General features: G+C 38.9%; 1 protein-coding gene across 1 annotated transcript; it reads right to left on the bottom strand.

The window, feature by feature from the left end:
• Positions 1–12,813: 12,813 nt before the first annotated feature.
• Positions 12,814–18,214, bottom strand: srsf1b (serine and arginine rich splicing factor 1b). The gene is made up of 4 exons (XM_059973386.1): positions 17,764–18,214; positions 16,399–16,583; positions 16,141–16,313; positions 12,814–15,713 (listed from the first exon to the last, which is right to left on the bottom strand). Exons 1-4 carry the CDS (start codon positions 17,958–17,960, stop codon positions 15,519–15,521), a joined length of 750 nt encoding a protein of 249 aa, XP_059829369.1. The 5' UTR covers positions 17,961–18,214; the 3' UTR covers positions 12,814–15,518.
• Between the last annotated feature and the right edge of the window lie 704 nt (positions 18,215–18,918).

The following is an 18,918-nucleotide window of genomic DNA, read 5'->3' as shown; positions in this document are numbered from 1 at the left end:
TACCTTTTCTGCCAATTTCCCTCGGGATCAATAAAGTATGACTGTCTGTCTGTAATTCAGAGTGGGCTCTAAAACTGATTCAGACAGTTCTCAAATTCAGGTAAATTAGGACTATGTAATCTATTACAAATCAATAGGGTCACATCCAATGATGGAACAAGCAGGGACAAAATGTGGCTATTAACAGCAATAGATTGTTGTCTTTAATTGCAGTCTAGAAATCTATGCGTTCTTGACATACAAGACTATATTGGAAAATATGAAATGTATTTCATACAATGGGAGTTTTAAAAATTTCATTCACTTCCCCTTCTGAAACTAAAAAATAATTAATTGGCTCAGATTAGTAGCCAATTTGAATCACATTTATATTCTAACCAGCACAATCTATTTGCAGTGGTATAAAAATAAATTGCCTACATAAATCAGCATTGTAGGGCATACATATACTGTAATTATTTTTAAAAAATAAGCAATTTAAGAATTATGTCTGTGGGATCAAATTTCTAGGTTTGATCACACAAAGTAGAATCACACTGTATAATAACCTAGCCACTGAGAGAAAATAAAACAATTAAAATATTGTGCTTTCTAAAATAATCAGAAAAGCCAGATATCAAATGCAAAATTTCCATCCTGAAGGGGGCAAAACACAGCATGCAGAAATTGCTGCAAAACTAGGCCTCAAAATGTTATAGAAATTTACATCATAAAGCAACTATAATTTGAGTTATAAAAAAAAACAGCAAGTCCGTGCTAAGGTGCCCACCTCAGCTAGTACCAATTTCCTGTGTTTGGCCATATTCCTCCAAGCCACACCCTTCATGTACCTATCCAAGTGTTTCTTCATCAATACTATTGCCTTAACCACTTCCCCTTAGAACTTGCTTCATTTCTGAACACATTCTGCATGAAAAAGCTGCCCTGTCAGATCCATTTTAAATCTTTCCCCTCTTACCCTAAATCAATACCCACTAGCTATGGACCTTAATTTATAGCTCTCACAATTTTAAATATTGCTACAGGACACAGTTTCATGTTCTATGCCCACCCCTCCCAACCCACTATTCTGTATTTCATTCAGAATTGTTTACCCCTTAAATGGGATTACAATCTGTCACTTTTACCAATAAAACTTAAGATGCCTATATAATGGTTGGACAACTATCTTCACTGATTATTCTGGCTGCATCTTGCTTGCACAGTTGTTAATGAGACTTCAAATAGTCAAAGAAACTTTTAAGAAATTTTGTTTTGGCATTAGGAGTGTTTTCCTCCTTAGGATTAAATGTACTCAAGTAATATTTGCAAATGAGTTATAAAGTTTGATGAACTTAAAATGCACTAAATTTATTCCACAGACCAATGAGAGGAGCGAGAAACATTGATTAGCTCATCAGTTTCTTCTTCAAAAGCACTAACAAGCCTTCGTGACTAGTTATACATTCACAGGAAAAAGAATTTGCCCCTCTGTACAGCAGAAGATTCAAAGCCTAAAATGGGGAAGAGTATCAATCATTGACTGTCTACAGAGTTGTTATTCTGTGAAGAAAGCCGACTGTAGTGATAACAATGAGCAGCCCTACATTTAAAAGCAAATTGCTAAGTTTATTAGGCGATACAATATGACATAGAAGCAAAATTAGGTCATCAGCCCATCGAGTCGAATCCATCGTTTCATCACGGCTGATCCATTTCCCTCTCAACCCCATTCTCCTTTTCCTTATCTCTATAACCTTTCATGCCCTGACAAGAACCTATAAATCATGCCTTGTGTGCACCCAGTGACCAAGAATCCAAAGCCCTGTTTGGCAACAAATTCCACAGATTCTCCACCTGTTGGCTAAAGAAATTCCTCATCTCTGTTCTAAATGGATGTGAGACTGTGTACTCTGGTCTGAGACTCCCCCACCAATGATTTCTCTAATTTGCAATGACCAGTGTGCAAAAAAAAGTCTTGTGCTGTGCAATTTTTTTTTTGCCCAGAGACAACACATGCACACTGAATTTTTAAGCCAAAGTAAACTTGAAGCTATTCTAAGAATAATAAATTACCAAGTTCAGCTTGTTGTTCATTGCTTAAGAGAAATAAAATAACTGTCAAAAAGAATTTTAATCTCCTCTGGGTTTCATTGTTTTTGCTCTCCTTCATTTGCACTCTCAACAAAATATACGTAGCAGGCCTTTAGTGGGTAATGAAGGATTACCCACTCGCTGGAGCTTTTGCACACTGTCCATGTGTGATTTGCTTGTTAAGTGAAGCTTTAAAAACACAAGTTTCCAAATACCACTCCACTTCTTCGCACTTGCAAATTCTCCAGCAGCTTCTGCATCACAACAATACACCCAGGTAACACCAGTTTCTGTATTGTAAATGAATATTTCTCATAGCTGCATATTTCTGACTTCCTGAGCTTTAAATGAACTTGTTCTTTTATGCCTCTTGCCCTTAGCATCAATTTCTTCAAACTCCATATTGTCAACACCATCTGCATAAGAAGCTGGAAAAGGAAATGTGATTGTGTAAAATTGTGAAATACACTTATAACATGCCAATGACATAGCTGGTGATTAGCCTTTGTGCAGTTTAAATTCCTTTGTGTGCTACCAGCAAAAGATACGTACCTTAGAGGGAACATCCTCTCCACATCCACTCTATCTTGGCCTTTCAACATTTGATAGGTTTCAAAGAGATCCCTATCACTAAGCAAACTTGGCCACAAGGTCAACAATTTCACTTTTCAAATTGTGAACAATGTAAATAGAAGCCAATCCCACTACAGACTCCTTTGGAGCACGAGTCACTGGCCGCCAATCCAACGAGGATTTCTTTATTCCCACTTTTTGCCTGCTAATGAGCCAATGTAATACCCTGGGCTCTCATTTTATAACAGCCTCATTGTGCAACACTTTGTCACAGGCTTTCTGAAAGTCCATGTACTCTCAGGTTTTCTGTATTTGTTTTGTTTAAAAAGATTTAAGAAAGAAAAAGAAATAAAGTCCAAGGGCACATCATCCACCAATTCTCCTGTCCATTCTGCTTGCTATACGTGCAATTCTTCAGTCCCCCAGAACCAACTGATTCTTGAATGATCATTAGTAAAGGTTCCATGATCTCTTCTGCTACCTCTTTTAGAACCTTGGGATGTAGTCCAACAGGTCCAGATGACTTATCAACCTTTGGATCCTTTCAGTTTTCCAAGCACCATCTCCCTCATAAAAGCAATTACACTCACTTCTGTCCCAACACTTGCATTTCCTGCATACTACTTAAGTCTTCCACAGTGGAGACTGATGCAAAATACTTAATTCAGTTCATCCATTTCCTTGTCCCCCAATACAATCACCCCAACATCATTTTCCCAATGGTCCAATTACTCTTGCCTTTTATTATTTCCATATCTGTAAAAAGCTTTTGCTATTATTTTTTGATTCTATTGGCTAGCTCACCTTCATATTTCATCTTCCCCCTCCCATGTTACTTCTAGTCAGTCAGTTTTTTAAATTCCCAATCCTGTAACTTCCCACTAAATTTTTTTGCTCCATTATATGCCCTTTCTTGCTTTTATGTTGGCTTTGACTTCCCTTGTCAGCCATGATTGACTCATCCTCCCTTTAGAATAATTATTTTTTTGTGGGATGTATCTATATGGTGCCTTCTTTTGTTCCCAGAAATTCCAGCCATTGCTGCTCTGCCATCATACCTGCTAGTGTCCTCTTCCAATCAACTTTGACCAGCTCCTCCGATACCTCTATAATTCCCTTTACTCCACTGTAATACTGATAAATCTAACCTTACCTTCTCCCTCTCAAATTGCAGGATGAATTGTATCATATTATGACCTGTTTCCTAAAGGTTTCATTACCTTAAGCTCCCTCATCATATCCAGCTCACTACACAACACCTATTTCAGAATTGCTGATCCCCTAGTGGGCTCAAACACCAGTTGCTCCCAAGAGCCAGCTCGGAGGCATCCCACAAATTCTCGAGACCCAACATCAACGTGATTTTCCCAATCTATCTGCATATTGACTAACTTAACATTGATTTTTTTTACATGCTTGTTCTAATTTGTAGACTACATCCCAGCCATAGTTTGGAGGCCTGTAAATAACTCCCATCAGAGATTTCTTACCTCTATCCACAAGGAATTGACATCTTATGATTCTTTGTCACCCCCTATTTTAATTTCATATTTTTTTTTACCAGCAGAGCCCACTTCTCCTCTGCCTATCCTTTTAAAATTGTGCATCATTGGAGATTAAGCTTCTGACTACAAATGTAGCAGCCCACAAAAGCATATGAAAGTTTCTGCAAAAAACTGCATATCATGCCAAGATATCATTTAAGAATGATTAACCACTTATAATCTCCAATAGGACCATAACCATATCACGCTTCTGAGGCTTATGTACCTCAACGACTCCGAGAACTGTGCTGGTTGGGGTGATTTGGCCCTTTATAGGGTCACCCATTTTGAACAGGTCAAAGGGTAGAGGCCAGACTAACAGCAGTCACCAATCCTCCAGGTTTGGCTCAGAGATAACAACCCTGACTAGTCAAACAAATCTTTTATGGAAACAGCAATGAAGTGTCTTCTTACATCACCCTGCAACAATATTCCTGAGTCTCCAACCAGGGATTTACATGGCTGACAGCAGTGAAAACTGAGAGGAACACAATAATGGAAGCCCTAAACAGCACCAAGACCAAGAGATGGAGGATCTTCATTGCTGCTCTAAATGCCAGCAGGCAAGTCAATTGTGACTGCACATTGTTTTACTAAAATTCATTAGCAATTTCTTTGGAACAAGCATGAAATTGAGCACATTGGTAAAAGTAAATTAAAATGATCAACTTCATACTGTATATTCATGGTAAAGAAATTATTTGAATTCCTTTCCAGCTTCATAGCAATCAAATTTATGGAGAAATTGTACTTAGAGAAACTAGATAAGCTGGAAATAACTTTTTTTAAAACTGGAGATGCCGGAAATCAAAACCATAAAAACTTCGCCATCAAGCCACAACTGAGAAGAAAGCAGTTAACATTTCAGATCGAAAGCTTTCATCAGAACTAGAAAGGAGAGTAGCTTGTTAGGCTGCAGGGAAGGTGGATATCTCTGATGGGGAGAGCCTGAGTGACAATGGGAATAGGAGATAAAGGTAATATGTCCATGTGAACACAAAAATTCTGCTGAAATGCCAATAAAATTTTCCAGATCAAAGGTGTAATTATGGGCCCAAGCTATTCTTCATTTCTTTTTACTCAGGCCCACTTTCCCAACTTTTTACAGTGCGTCAATAACTGCATTGGCCTTCCTTTATGTACTCAGAAAGAACATTCTCACTGTTCTACTGCCAACCTCCAATTCATCTTTTTCTAGTTGGTTTATCCCTAACAGGTGCAACTTATTGACTGCCACAACTCTTCACTCAAACCTGCCTCCTGTAAGGATTTCTTTCCTCTGTATTTCAGCCTTCATTATACTTTCTAATAAGGTGCATCTTAACTTCTCAACCATAGCTGTCTTCACAGGATGGGGGGGGGGGGGGAGAAGAGATTGCCTTTCCTAGCCCTCAACTTCCATCCACCTTCGAAGCCTCTGCTCCTTTCCCCATCAGGTTTTCCTACTCTGCATTTTGTAGCTCCTACATTTGCCTTTTCTCCCTCTCCAACGCCTTCCACTGACCACATAATCTTTACAGCTTATCAAAGTTCAAAATAAACGTATTATTGCAGTTTCTTGTAGACATATGCAATAAATCAAATAACCATAATGAAAGATCACGCTAACAGACAAGTGTGCAAATACAAAAAAAAAGGCTAATTAAATAAGCAATATTGAGAATGAGTCCTCGAAAGTGAGTCCATAATTTGTTGGAATAGTTCGGTGATACAGCAAGTGAAATTCAGGAGCCTGATGGCTGAGGAGTAGAAACTATTCCTAAACCTGGTGATTTTAGGGTTAGGAAAGCTCCAGTACCTTCTTCCTGATGTAACAGTAAGAAGAAAGCATGACCTATGTAGTGGGGGTCCCTGATTGTCCCCATAAGACTGGGCACTTACAGATAGCTGACCCCATTCCATGCTACCTACGTTTTTCTCTCCTTCCCAGTTCCTTACACCTAAAATGTCAGTGATTTGTCTTCCCACAGATGCAGCCTGAACCACTGAGCATTTCCAGCACTTGAAAAAAATTTGATTATCAGTTGGCCAGTTCAATAAATAGCATTTGCATAAATACAAGATCTATGAACTTTGATTCACTTTTAACAATATATCATTCAATTGTATTTTATTTAAACAAAGCACGTTGATGCGATAGTACATTACACTCATGTTACAAAAGGAGAATGTTGCACAGGGTGAGAATTGCAGTGTTGAAAATTATATTAAGAACCAGGTCGATGCAAGTACTCTGCACAACTACATCCACCATATTTTTAAAAGATTAATAAAATAAATATTAAATACCAAGAGACAATAGCTCTCATAAGACTGAATTAACTGGATGCCTGCATTCCTGAAGTCTTTTGAAGTAACTGAAAAGAACTGTTTTTGCTTGTAGGGAATCTAATACAGGAATCACAAATATGACAGTAATTCCAGTGAGGCAGAATTTTCTTTATCCAATGCTGCACAAGGAAAACCATTTAAGCAGTGACAAAATGATCCAGATGGTGTTGGAAGTCCTTAAGAATACTGGCATTAACACCTTTAGCCAAGAGACCTGCATCAGTGCAGTACTATAATGTATTTTATCATCCAGTAACCACCACACTTCCCATGCAATCCTGGGTTTTGGTATTATTTACCTGGAATTTCAGCAGGGCATCAGATACTCTGCACTCCTTGGAGCAGCTCTTGATGCTGAACAAAAATATAGAAACATGACAGCTGGGTTACAACTGTATATTGAAATGTGAAGGTTTCAAAGTGGATCTTGGCAATCAAATAGAGAAAAACTAAACTCGCACAATCAGAAAAGCACACCACCTTAGATGTTGTAATTCTAAAACAAAAACAGAAAAAGCGTCATGTTCAGCAAGAGGCAATATTTCAGGTTAATATATTCATATTATTTTGCTTTTCAATCCCTGGCTTGCTCTTTTAAACCTTAACACCTCATTCCTATATACTTTCTGATCTATTTGACCTTCCCAGTTTATTTCAGATATCCGGTGACTGCTACTCTACATTGCAACGCTAATGGTTACACTGCCTTAACTTGTTTTCTCCCTTAATTTGGATCATCTTCTAAACACATTAGACCTTCGCTGCCTCCTCAGTCAACACCAATCACCTCTCCACAGGTGCTCAGACTGTTATACCATGAAAACAGTAGATACAATGTTGAAATACTTGCTCCATTGTGTAAAATAAATGTAACTTCAAGTCATGTTTTCCTATTATTTTAAGTAGGATGGTCTATTTTACCATAATGTAGATCATCTCAAACTCCACCCACTTCTGCAAATGGTCAATGAAGCACTCAGCATTTTCCTCAAAGCTTGAGGAAGGCATTTTTAAAATATGTGAAGCCAAATCTAGGGTTAGATAAGCAAATGTACCATCCTTGAACAAAGCATTAATTTCAAAATTGCTTAACTGGAAAAGCACTTTGGCTTAAATTTCCACAGTGGAAAGCACGCCGTGAATTTGGCTTTGAACTTGTATACTCAAAATAGAAACAAATTCATGAATGGTATAATTATCAATGTCTAAATATTACAATTTCACATTTGGAATAAATTATGGATAACTGATGTGCAAAACTTGTAAAATGCAATGGGTTATATCAATAAAGGGAAAATAATCTAATCTGGACTTTTCATTATCCCAGAACCAGATAACACAGGTAGCCTTTGTCCAAACTTCCAGTTAACAATTTTGGAAGCCAAAATAAAGTAATAGAATGATGTCAGAAACACTGTCAGGAAAAATCTTACGTGTCCATGTGCTTTACTGATAGTGAAAGGGCGCAATCCAGGATGATGAAACTTGTTTTACATGAGTATGGTTTGTTGCATGTCATCTAAACTCAGTTTATAAATCTTTTAAGTTGTTATAATTTTAAGAGGTGGGGGGGGGAGAAGAATGAGTAACTCAGGACAGGGTGGTCGGAAGGGGATAGTAAACAAGGACAAGTTGAAACCAAAAAAATTTTTGACGGTATCCTGGGCTTCATTCAAAAACTCCAGTAAGCCAAGAACAAAAGAATGAGGAATTAAAATACCACCTATCTAGAAGCCTCATTCCGAAATGCAAGAAACAAAGCTATTTAGCCAATCTATCTCTAGACCCCAAAGTTGAGTAAACTTCATGCCTAAGACTAACAGCAAATATAAAATAAGAGCCTGGAAGGTGCATTTGATTTTACCAAAACCACCTAGTCAACTAAGACTCATTTTCCCCTCACCCCATTTGTAAATTATAACAACTTATATTTACAGAGTCTAAGTGACATACAACAAACCATACTCATGTAAATCAAGTTTCATTATCCTGGATTGCCCCCTTTTACTATCAGTAAACCACATGGACAAGTACCTGTAAGTGCTGTCAGTTGGCAGTACTAATTCTGTAAAATGCCATTAATTTATCATTTCCTAAGATCCCTTGAGCATCTGCATCTTCCACAATTTTGTTTGGTGCCCCATTTTCAAAAAAAAAATAAAAAAGGTGAAATTCAGGCATTTTTCCAGCCACAGCTTAGTTATGCAAGTACAACACTGTTATACTTGAAGGTAACCCATGTATTACTAAATTATTCCAATTCTTGAAATGTCACAAAATGCTCTTAAAATAAAATCAACATTGTTCACTTGCAATGTTGTGGGAAGCTACCTTATATAATGTCGTCTCTGAATTTTATCCAAATATCAATGCTGAAATTCTGACACAATTGTGAAGCATTCACAATATTTTGAGTAAAATATGAAGTCAGACAACCCATGTTAAGAAATAGTATTCACCATTGCAATTGGTGGAATAGAACTCCAATGACACGCTGACTTTTGACTCCTTTCAGCTTAGAGAAAGGATCTAGTGCATTCTCAATGTGTATGACAAATAAATTCAGGAAGCCTGAGAAATTTATTCATAACATTCTGGAAAGGTAGTCACAACAGACTGCATCAAAGGTGCATAGCAACTTTTGACGGTTAGCTGTAACAAGCCAAAGTACCCAACTTGCTTTCCAGACCAATGCCATTTTCCTTCTCAGGAATCCAAAAGAACATTTCATTCTCCAGACAAGATAAAGCATCCATATGATATGGTCCAAAAAGTATGTGGATGCCAAGTCACTCACAGTATTAGTTCGTCAAAACTAAACTGAATTATGGCTCTTCTAGTGGTCAGCTCAAGTGCGCTCTCCAGTTCGCAGCCTCTTTGCCAATGAAGTCCAGGCTTGTCACAGGTTGTTCTATTCCATTCTTTTTTGCTCCCCTTCTAAAAATTTCATTGCCTGTGACCCCTAGTGCTCATAAATCACTTCACTCACTAGCACTATCCCCTCAGGTGTGGTAACCCAGCACTGCGACCTACAGCTGTCAGCATGATCTTATTTACCCATCACAATCTTCAGTGGTCTTGGAATATTCAAGTTTCCAGTTCCTCTAAACGTGTGATCTTACCACTTCACCCTTTGGTATGTCGTTGCTTTCAAAACACAGTACCAGTGCCAAGTTACTATAACTGCTTGGATGTACAGTTCTTGCATGCAAAGCAGCTTTAAAGTAAATATTAATGCAAATCTATGGTTCTATTTACCAAGTTTTTAAGTGCTCTATATTTAGACACCAAAAGTAGTTCTTTCAAATCATAGCAAGCATGTTGCTAGTTGCTGCCACTTTACTAGCTGGTTTTAGATGTAACATGCACATTTGCATACTCCACTGGTAGTCAAGTCTCAGACAATTGTTCATTAGGTAAAAAAAATCAATGAAAAATGCACTTTTCCAGCATCACTGCTTAAAGGCACACAGATCCAGTACTCTATAATATTGATCTAAGGTAGGAACTACGTAGATTCTATCTCTTGGAGTTTCTTTTGAATTAGGTTAGATGGAATAGGAGTGAGTCTAAGTGATGGAAGAGCAAAAATTAGTCACAAAATACTTTCAAATGACCACAGCATTATTAATCACACAAACAAGGTTCAGCTGGTGAAAGCATTGCTCCAAATTAGTTTAACTCCAGTAATTATTTATTCAGGGGATTTGTGATGTGTAACTTTTTTGTAAACACCTTTATATTACTATAGAACATGTCGAGTGTTTTTAAAGTGCATGACCTCTAAAAATATCACTTTCTTTCTCCCTCTGCAGATTCATAAGGCAATGTATTTGTGCCTATAGAAACCCAGCAAACATAGTTTGCTTCAGCAGCAATACTGACAATTAAACTCATTGAACTACTTAAAAAATTCACAGGGAACAATGGACATTGAAGTTGAACTTTTTGCTTGAGAATGTATGTGAGATTTGTATCTACTTGTGAATATTGTTTTAGCAAATTCAAAATATCAATGTTTCTAGGACATTTGATTGCTTCTGAATTTCTCCCTGTAGATGTTCTAGTAATATTCAAAAATCCTGAAACTAAAACCTATTCAATGGGCACTTACAAGTTTTCAAACGTGCAACACCAAAAACTCTAAGTTAAAATTTGTTACCTCTTATAGAGGTGATTTTTTTTAAAGGAGCAATGAATTAGTCAACAGAGGAAAAGGTACTTGTGATTGAAGTCTTCTGCTTCATGCTTTGAAAGACTTAATTCTCCCAAAATATTTTTGTCAATGCCATGATGCAACACCCACATAATTAGACTTCTGCAATTGTTAAGAGCTACTTGCCAATTCAAAGTCTCAAAACTTTTTAAAGGAGTAATATAAATAAATTTTGCACTGATCTCAGTTCAGGCAATGTTTTCAAATGTTCATTATCTGTGCTGTTTAATCTACCTCACTACTAGTTATCCTTCTAGATGTGATTCAATTTCCTGGCAACCAAATGGTGTTATCAAAATTCCCAGTAATTGCGTCACAATTGTTAATCCGTCAGTTAACGTCACCAAGCATCAACTACATGGAGCACATGGTCATATCCATCCATGACACCTGCAAAAAAAAGTCCCAAAAGAGTAAAACCACAATAAACATTTATACTGAGTAACTAAACTATAATTCAAAGGCAGCAATCTTATATATCTATTTGCAACCATTCACTGAGATCATCGCCTTATCTAGTAACTAGTTGAACCACTTGCACTGCCTCTGCCCCCCCCCCCAAAGCATTCATACTTTGAAGCCTTGTGGTCAATAAAATAACAAAATAAAGCTCCGCCTTCCTTTAAGTTTAGGTTCAATCTCTCAAACTAAACTCAGAAAATCAATTTTGAATACAAAAGGACTTTAATATCTGGTTCCAGAGCTGAACTACTGTCATTGGAAGTAATCCCCCAAGCAAAGAATTTCCTTTTTGACTGCAGACATTAGTTACATTGGACAGAATTTAGCCTTAATGTTTTGCATTGGAGGCATTTTTCTCGCCATTTCTAGTCCAATCAAATGAAGTCCTTCAGATTTAACTGTGTTAACACTACTATTGAACATGCTTGAGGTGGTTTGAAGGATCAGTGATACAAGCAAAAACATATCTTGGACATAGATCATCTTAATTATATGGATGCCTGTAAGATTAGATGCCAGGTATACATCCTAGAGACAATTTTTTTTTAGTAGATGTGAGAAGAGGTGGATACAACATTAGGAATACTACACAAATGGAATAGCAATCCAACTTGAAAATTTTCTCTCTGGTTGGTCAATTCTGTAATTTAGGAAACAATGCCTCAAACTTTCAAAGGGGCCAAGTTCAGAATAGACATAACGAAATTGTGACAAAAATAGATACAAGTCAATCTCTAAATGGCCCTCCCCCACCCCAAAGACCAAAACAATACTTCCTGGATAGCAGAAACTACACAGGGTTTCTAAGATAGCACCAAGAACATGTACAGAATGGTCTGGAAAACATCTCAACTGCCAAACCAAGGAAAAGTGCATGTCAAAACTTATGTTTTAATTCCAACATAGATTTCAAGCAATTGATAACTGCTGCCTCAGATCACAAATGGGCATAACACAAGAGGACAGTAAATGTTGGGAATCACCCGAGAGAGAGCTAGTTTCTTATGTTTGTGAAATACGTAAACCAACTCAAGAAATTCAATAAGGATTTATTTAATTATGTCAATGACACTGTCTTAACTGCTACCAGAATGAGCACACTAATTTTGTTTGAGCACTAGGGAAAGCCTAAATATTTAAATTCCTGATGCATCTCGAATTAAAATGTATGTGCCTTAATATGAAACTAACCATTGGTAACAAATGATTCGCAAGCAAATGCAAGGTTGGTTTACTACCCTGCCATGAAAATTTCATCCTTGATGGAAATTTGGCATCGAAATAGGCATGAAACAATCAAGTCTGAACGACCACACATCATCCAATATAGTTAAAGACAGCAACGGAAACACAACCAAGCATACATCTGAACTCAAGGGTGTTGAATTACAAAAAGGGTAAAAATTTAGAGCAAGTGGCTCATGTAGCTCAACTGAATGTTTTGTTAAAATACATATCTTGGGGGCAATAATTTCTATTTCAAAAGCAATGAATATAACTGAAGATGAAAGGGACAACGATGACCTTTCTACAGAGGGAAAGTGCCATTTGTAAAATTTAACACAGGTAGTGTATAAATGGAGGTCAATAATTATTGCAATGAAAGGCAAAATTAAAAAAAACAGCAACAGCTTTGTTGATCCTTTATTAAAATTCACAACATTCTTTGCTCACTGTGTTCTGCTATTACACTTAATCTCGGTCGTGCTATCTAATGTCAAGGAGAGAGCATACAATGTACACAAATGATGCTAACCACAAGATGTCTCTACTGCACTTTAACTAAGTGCTTTAGGGACAACTAATGGCAACACATCACATTCTACTTTTCCATCCCTTTGTTAACAAAAGTAGCAATTTTTCTGCAGCAAATGAAAATTAACCCAAAAATGATCATCCCCATCTTTATTTTTAGAAATCACCATCCACGTGGCAAGTTTTTTTGATAGACAAACTAGGAAAATCCATTATTACATTCTAATATACTTGAGCTGTAAAGTGATTACTCTGAAAAAGGTTAACAATTTAGTAGTGGAAATACACACTATTGTAGACTAACTTAATTACCTGTTAATTGTTCCATTTCAGTTATGATGCAGACAAAAGAATTAAAACTGGAAGCTACTGGCAGGTTCCAGCACAATAAACTTAATACTAATACAATACACCCTCGTCAATTAACCAAATTTGAGAATACGAATTTGCAATGTGATAATAAAATTTGTTATGAATGGGAATATATATAAAATGTATAGTATTTACAGCATTTTGGTGTGAACAGTTTTGGGATTACCTGACAAATTACATAAAATGGAAGCCAAACATCTGTCCACAAAATAATCAATCCAAGCATACAATTAAAAAGTAATTTATTATCAAAATGGATGTTAAACATTAAAGTCTGAGACATTATTCTTTTGGGCCAAAAATAAATCAGTTTTGTCTATTCCCTTAAATTTAGAATGCATAGCCAAATCATAACTTTAACAAACACCCCATAATAAGATACAAAAAAGTTAGATATCACCCTTGTTAAATTGTTACCAAATCCTGAACGTTGAATCCATCCAAGGAGATTGCTCCAGCGTACCTCTCCTGGTCCTGGGTTCACTCCATTTACGATAAAAGGCAAAAGAAAAAAAATTGCCAATCCCACGGGGCATCCTTTGGAATCCAACTGATAAAAATAAAAGGGAAGGGCTTTTCGAATAGCCAATTCTTGGTATGAGGGGAAAAACAAAAACAGGAAACAAAAAAAAATCCACAAATACACGGTTTGTTTGGGGCAGGAATCCACTCCTACAGCTCCTGGTAATATGATCCCGCTCCATGAATCCATGTTATGATCCTCCCTATCCTATCCTCACAATGAATTGAATCCAAAGATCCAGCTCCAAGGATTGGGATCCAATGAGCCCTCTCCAATCCAAACCTTTAATAACCAGCAAAACCAAAAAAGGAGGCAAACGTTAGATACAACAAACAACAAGGTTTATATGGGATGGGACAGTCATAGCCGTCATCTTGTCAATATATACAGATGCTTTGACAGATGAACAGCACAAACTGCATCACATCCCTACAATGTGAAAGCTGTTACATATTTTAACAAGAATTTTTATTTCACAATACCATTAAAAATGACAGCTTACTTCTGTAGTTAAGTATTCACTAACCCAACATCATGGTAACCCATGAATGGGCACATGATACAAGTATTACACTTAGCTACATTAAAGTATGTCTATAGATACTGCTATTTTCTTAGAATGCAAATGAAACAAAGGACATGATGTTGGACTAGTGGATTTCAATTCAAGCCCTGATAGCATCTACTACATGTACTTCAGTTAGAACAAAATTTACTGGTGCAGTATTTACTTTCATCAACACCTTCATTTCTAGTTACCCAGTGAAATCTAGTAATTGAGTCGGACTATACATGTAATTCACCACTTAACTGTATTACAAATTAAATTGATGTATTTTCAATCCAGGTAACCAAAACTGCTGAGAGTCAGCCATTTTACTTTTATTTCCTTTAGAAGTTTGTAAAGTTTTATTTAATGGGATTTCTGCTCAAAATGGTGAAAACCAATGCCAGACTAGTCACACAGAACATGCAAGCTCAGCAGTATTGATGCTGCACAGAACTTTGTAATGCAACACAGTAACACCATAGTTTATGGATTATACAACTTTTGTACAAAAGAGAAGCACAACTTCAATACTGCCAAGTTTAATTGTGACAATAGCACTTGGAGTCATACCATTGCCTCCATAAATGATCAGATTCCTCCTCCTCCTCCAATTAGACACGATTTGACATTCCTAATATGACTGAAATGAGCTCCACAATCCTTTAATCCAAAGAATGCTTAATCCATCCTCAGTTGAGATATGTCTATAGGAAGATACATGAAAAGGTAAGATAAGGTACAAGGTTTTCACAAACATGTTTCACAACAGCCCTACCTACATTGCCTCCTACAATTCTTACATTAGAATCTATTCAATTCAAATGAAGTATAAACATTAACAAATTACCGCAACAGTTTACTGTTAATTCATGTCATGTTGACACCATTTTGAAATCTTCCCAAACTCCAACCCTATTCTATCTATACAATTATCAGATTTCAGTAACGACGAGGGAATGTTAACAAAAGAGACTCAACCCTCTTTATGTGGTATCAGTTTAAAGTGTGTACTAAACTTGAATAAAACAAGTTAACGTGGATTTAAAAATAAAGAATCCATTCTATTTAAGGAAAAGAGTGGTGATGTTCTACAAGAAATTCCAGCAATGGATTTACAATCTAGCTACGAGAACGCGATCTGCTATGACGGGGTGAGTAGCGGGGAGATCCTCTGCTTCGTCTGGGAGAGTAACTACGGCTTCTGCTGCGACTTCGGCTACGGCTTCTGGTTCGACTGCGGCTACGTGAACGAGATCTTCCATAGCTTGGACTTCTTGGACCATCAACTTTCACACGGATATATGCTGTTTCTCCCTATTGAATATGTGAAGAAAAATGTTCACTACTTTCAAATGTAATCCACAAAAGCCACTGAATAAGGCTAGTACTATGTTTATTTCTTCAGACAAAGAGTTATGTCCTTATACCATTCAATGGTGTCTTTCAACCAAAATAGTTTGCTTTTCAACTTAAGGCATGTTAACAAGAATGATGTAATCTGTTAACTTTTCATTAAGACAAAAAAAAAGGTTTAATTATAAAAACCAGCACATTAGACTCTACAAAATGTAAAGGGCCAATCAGCACAGTAAATGTAAGATAGTTGTATTAGCCATAAACAGAAACCCATTTTCTTGAGCCATTCCTTGTTGTTCCTTTGCCTTACCTGAAGCTCCAAATGAACAGTTAAGTTATGGCTGTTAGTGATCATCTTTAAGCCTTTCAGAATTAGGTAACATACCTCATGTGATCGGAATTTTGTGTTATCCAGCTTTCGTACTGCATAGGTCATATCTTCTTTGCGAACAAACTCCACGACACCAGTCCCATCACGAAAAACATCAGCGTAACATACATCACCTGCTTCCCGCATGTGATCTTTCAAATCCTGCCAACTACCACTGGGAGGAAGTCCTGGAAAAAGAATTAATTTGCAATAATTTAATAGCTGATATTCAAAAACAAAACCATGAAAATATTACTGAGGTCTTAATCTCACCTGAAACCACCACTCTGTACTCTGAACGCCTAGAGGGGGGTCCGTATCTTCCCCTTGGTGTTTGGCCACCTCCACCACCACCACCTCCTCTTCCAGTCCCTCTCCCACTCCGTGGAAATTCAACACGCAGACGGTAGCCATCGTAATCGTAACCATCGCGACCATATACAGCATCTTCGGCATCTCTGAAAGTACAGCGAAATGCTGAAATTCTCTCGGAAATTGACAACGAACAAGCATTGTGATGATGGGCCATATTTAATAAAAGAGATACACTGCCAAAATATTATCATGGTAAATTCCCATCGCTCTGAACACTTATTTTGGAGAACCATATCCATGTGGTCTACAACATGCCTCGGATCAATCCATGATCAGCCAACAACACGCTACTGAATCCCGTGTTTTTCCTGTAAATTCCACTGGATCTTGCGTCTGTCCCCAAAGCATGCAGTCTTCTCCCGCTCACTTAGCTCTGCAGCAAATCCTCGCTAAACAAAAGGGCTGCGTGGCGCGCTTTCTCCTCCAGCAAAATGGCGTTCAGACTTTAACAGACAACCAATAGGTTAAATTTAAAATAAAAAAATCCTCTGAACGAGCGGGTTACTTTGCGTGTGCGGCGTACCGTGGATTAAAAACAGCCTCGCCGGCCTATACCTCACCGTGGAAACCATTCATTTTCCACATTAGATCCTAAATACATCTCAGAAACACCAACCCAACGGGTAGCACCATTAGCATTTTATCAAGCGGGTCTCCCTCTTAAAGGACGCCTCCACTGCTTAGAAAGATACAAAGCTGCACCAAATGCAATTCCTCCGGGAGTTAAACCGGCAGGATGAATGATTATACCCCTACTGAAGAGAACGATTCCATACAAAGGCACTGAACCCTCCCCCAGCCCCGGGAATCACAGAAAAGCACTTTCTGCATTATTGTGGTTACAAACTGATTCCCGTTACCTGCCCCCACAGCGGTCAAGAAATCCAACTGCAACGGGACCAATACCTCTCTACCCCCGAAAAGTTGTAAGTTAAACAAGCCCCGTGGCGTTTCCACCCTACGATAACCGAAGATGCAAGTAGATCGCACCAGCCCCTGGAGAGTTTGCAACTGCACTGATCACAACCCCCCACCCCGAAAGCAAAGTCGAGGAGAGCAAGGAATGTAATTCCCGACACGTCCGTAGAAACTACAAGGGTCGCCCCGCCGAGTCGATGCCGCGGGTCACGCTGGATGGCTGCGGGCCAGGAAGACCCGCGGCTGGGGTGGAGTAGCGCCGGAGCCGGGGAATGGTGGTGTGTGTGGAGCGGGAGAGGGAGAGGGCGACGGAAGAGGAAGCCACATTTGCCCACGCGGCCCTACCTCGGGTCCTCGAACTCGACGAAAGCGAAGGGCGGGCCGCCGCGGCGATTTTTCAGGTCAATGTCCCTGATGCTGCCGTACTTATAGAAGACGTCCTCGATGTCCTTGGTGCGGATGTCCGGCGGCAGGTTGCCCACGTATATTCGACAGTCGTTGTTGCCTGCCGGCCCACGGATCACACCGCTGTGGTTCTGCATTCCGTTCCCCTCCAGCCCGACGGTTGGTGTGGCTTAAGCTAGGTGCGAAAAAAAATAGACGCGAGGTGTTCACGCGACTCCGGCAGCGCAAACAGGTTGCAGATTTTAAAACAATTACGTGTAAATCGCAGAGTAAAAGAAAATGGGCTGACTAATTAATCTTTCGGCCACAACGTGTCGGTTCAAACTGCCGACCTCCACGCTCCAAGATCACAACAAAATGGCGGCCGCTCCCCTTAACTCATTCCCGGGGAGTGCGGCGTCCGAAAGTAGTGCCGAACCGGCGGATGTCTACCATAGCAATAAAAGAGTGCGGCTTCCTATTTTTTTTAAAAAAAAGCTTTTCCAGCACAACGTCGTCGCTTTGGCGACCAGAGCTCTGGAAGACCGATTTCATCGAGCTTTGAATTTTTGAAGCCTACTATATTCTCGCTCGCGGCCCTCCCTCCCGACTTTTGGTGTATTCTGGTAAGGAGGCATGCTGCTCGCGCCGAGGCTCTGACGTCACGGAGCTTGGCGCGCGAGGCGGCCCCTCGCGCGTTTTTCTTTCCTGGCTCCCCTTCCCTTCCCCCACTTGGCCGCCTCGGAGCGGCTTGCGAACCGGAGCAAGGCAGGCAACGCTGTTACCGCACAGCGGGCCAGACAGCACGTGTTTTATTCAATAGAGGCGAAACAAGCCGCTTGGCTTGGACCCGAGGGAGATGCAGCACGGAATCCATATGTGCTCGGTCCGCTGAGTCAGGGCCAACCGTCCTTTCTTAGTTTGTTTCCTTCTCCCCACGTCCACTAATCGACCAGGGATGCTCGGTCCTTATTTCATTCTCAGCTTGCACCACTCACCTGCAATTTGCAGTGGCTTGTTTTCTACCTGCACTTCTTTGGGAAGTGTAAAGCATCCAGAAGGCCACAAGGTCATAAAAGTCCATGCAAGCTCGACATATCCAGCATCCCAGGTCAA

This window comes from Hypanus sabinus, chromosome 6, assembly GCF_030144855.1.
Source record: "Hypanus sabinus isolate sHypSab1 chromosome 6, sHypSab1.hap1, whole genome shotgun sequence".
Taxonomy (NCBI): Eukaryota; Metazoa; Chordata; class Chondrichthyes; order Myliobatiformes; family Dasyatidae; genus Hypanus; species Hypanus sabinus.
This window is presented reverse-complemented; position numbering and strand designations above follow the sequence as displayed.

Excerpts from the sequence above, each read along its gene's own strand:
- srsf1b (XM_059973386.1), bottom strand. The coding sequence starts at position 17,960 with ATGCAGAACCACAGCGGTGTGATCCGTGGGCCGGCAGGCAACAACGAC. Across the intron at positions 16,584-17,763 it reads GTCGAGTTCGAGGACCCGAG|AGATGCCGAAGATGCTGTAT; the intron begins GTAGGGCCGCGT and ends CTGTACTTTCAG. Across the intron at positions 15,714-16,140 it reads CAAAATTCCGATCACATGAG|GGAGAAACAGCATATATCCG; the intron begins GTATGTTACCTA and ends CATATTCAATAG.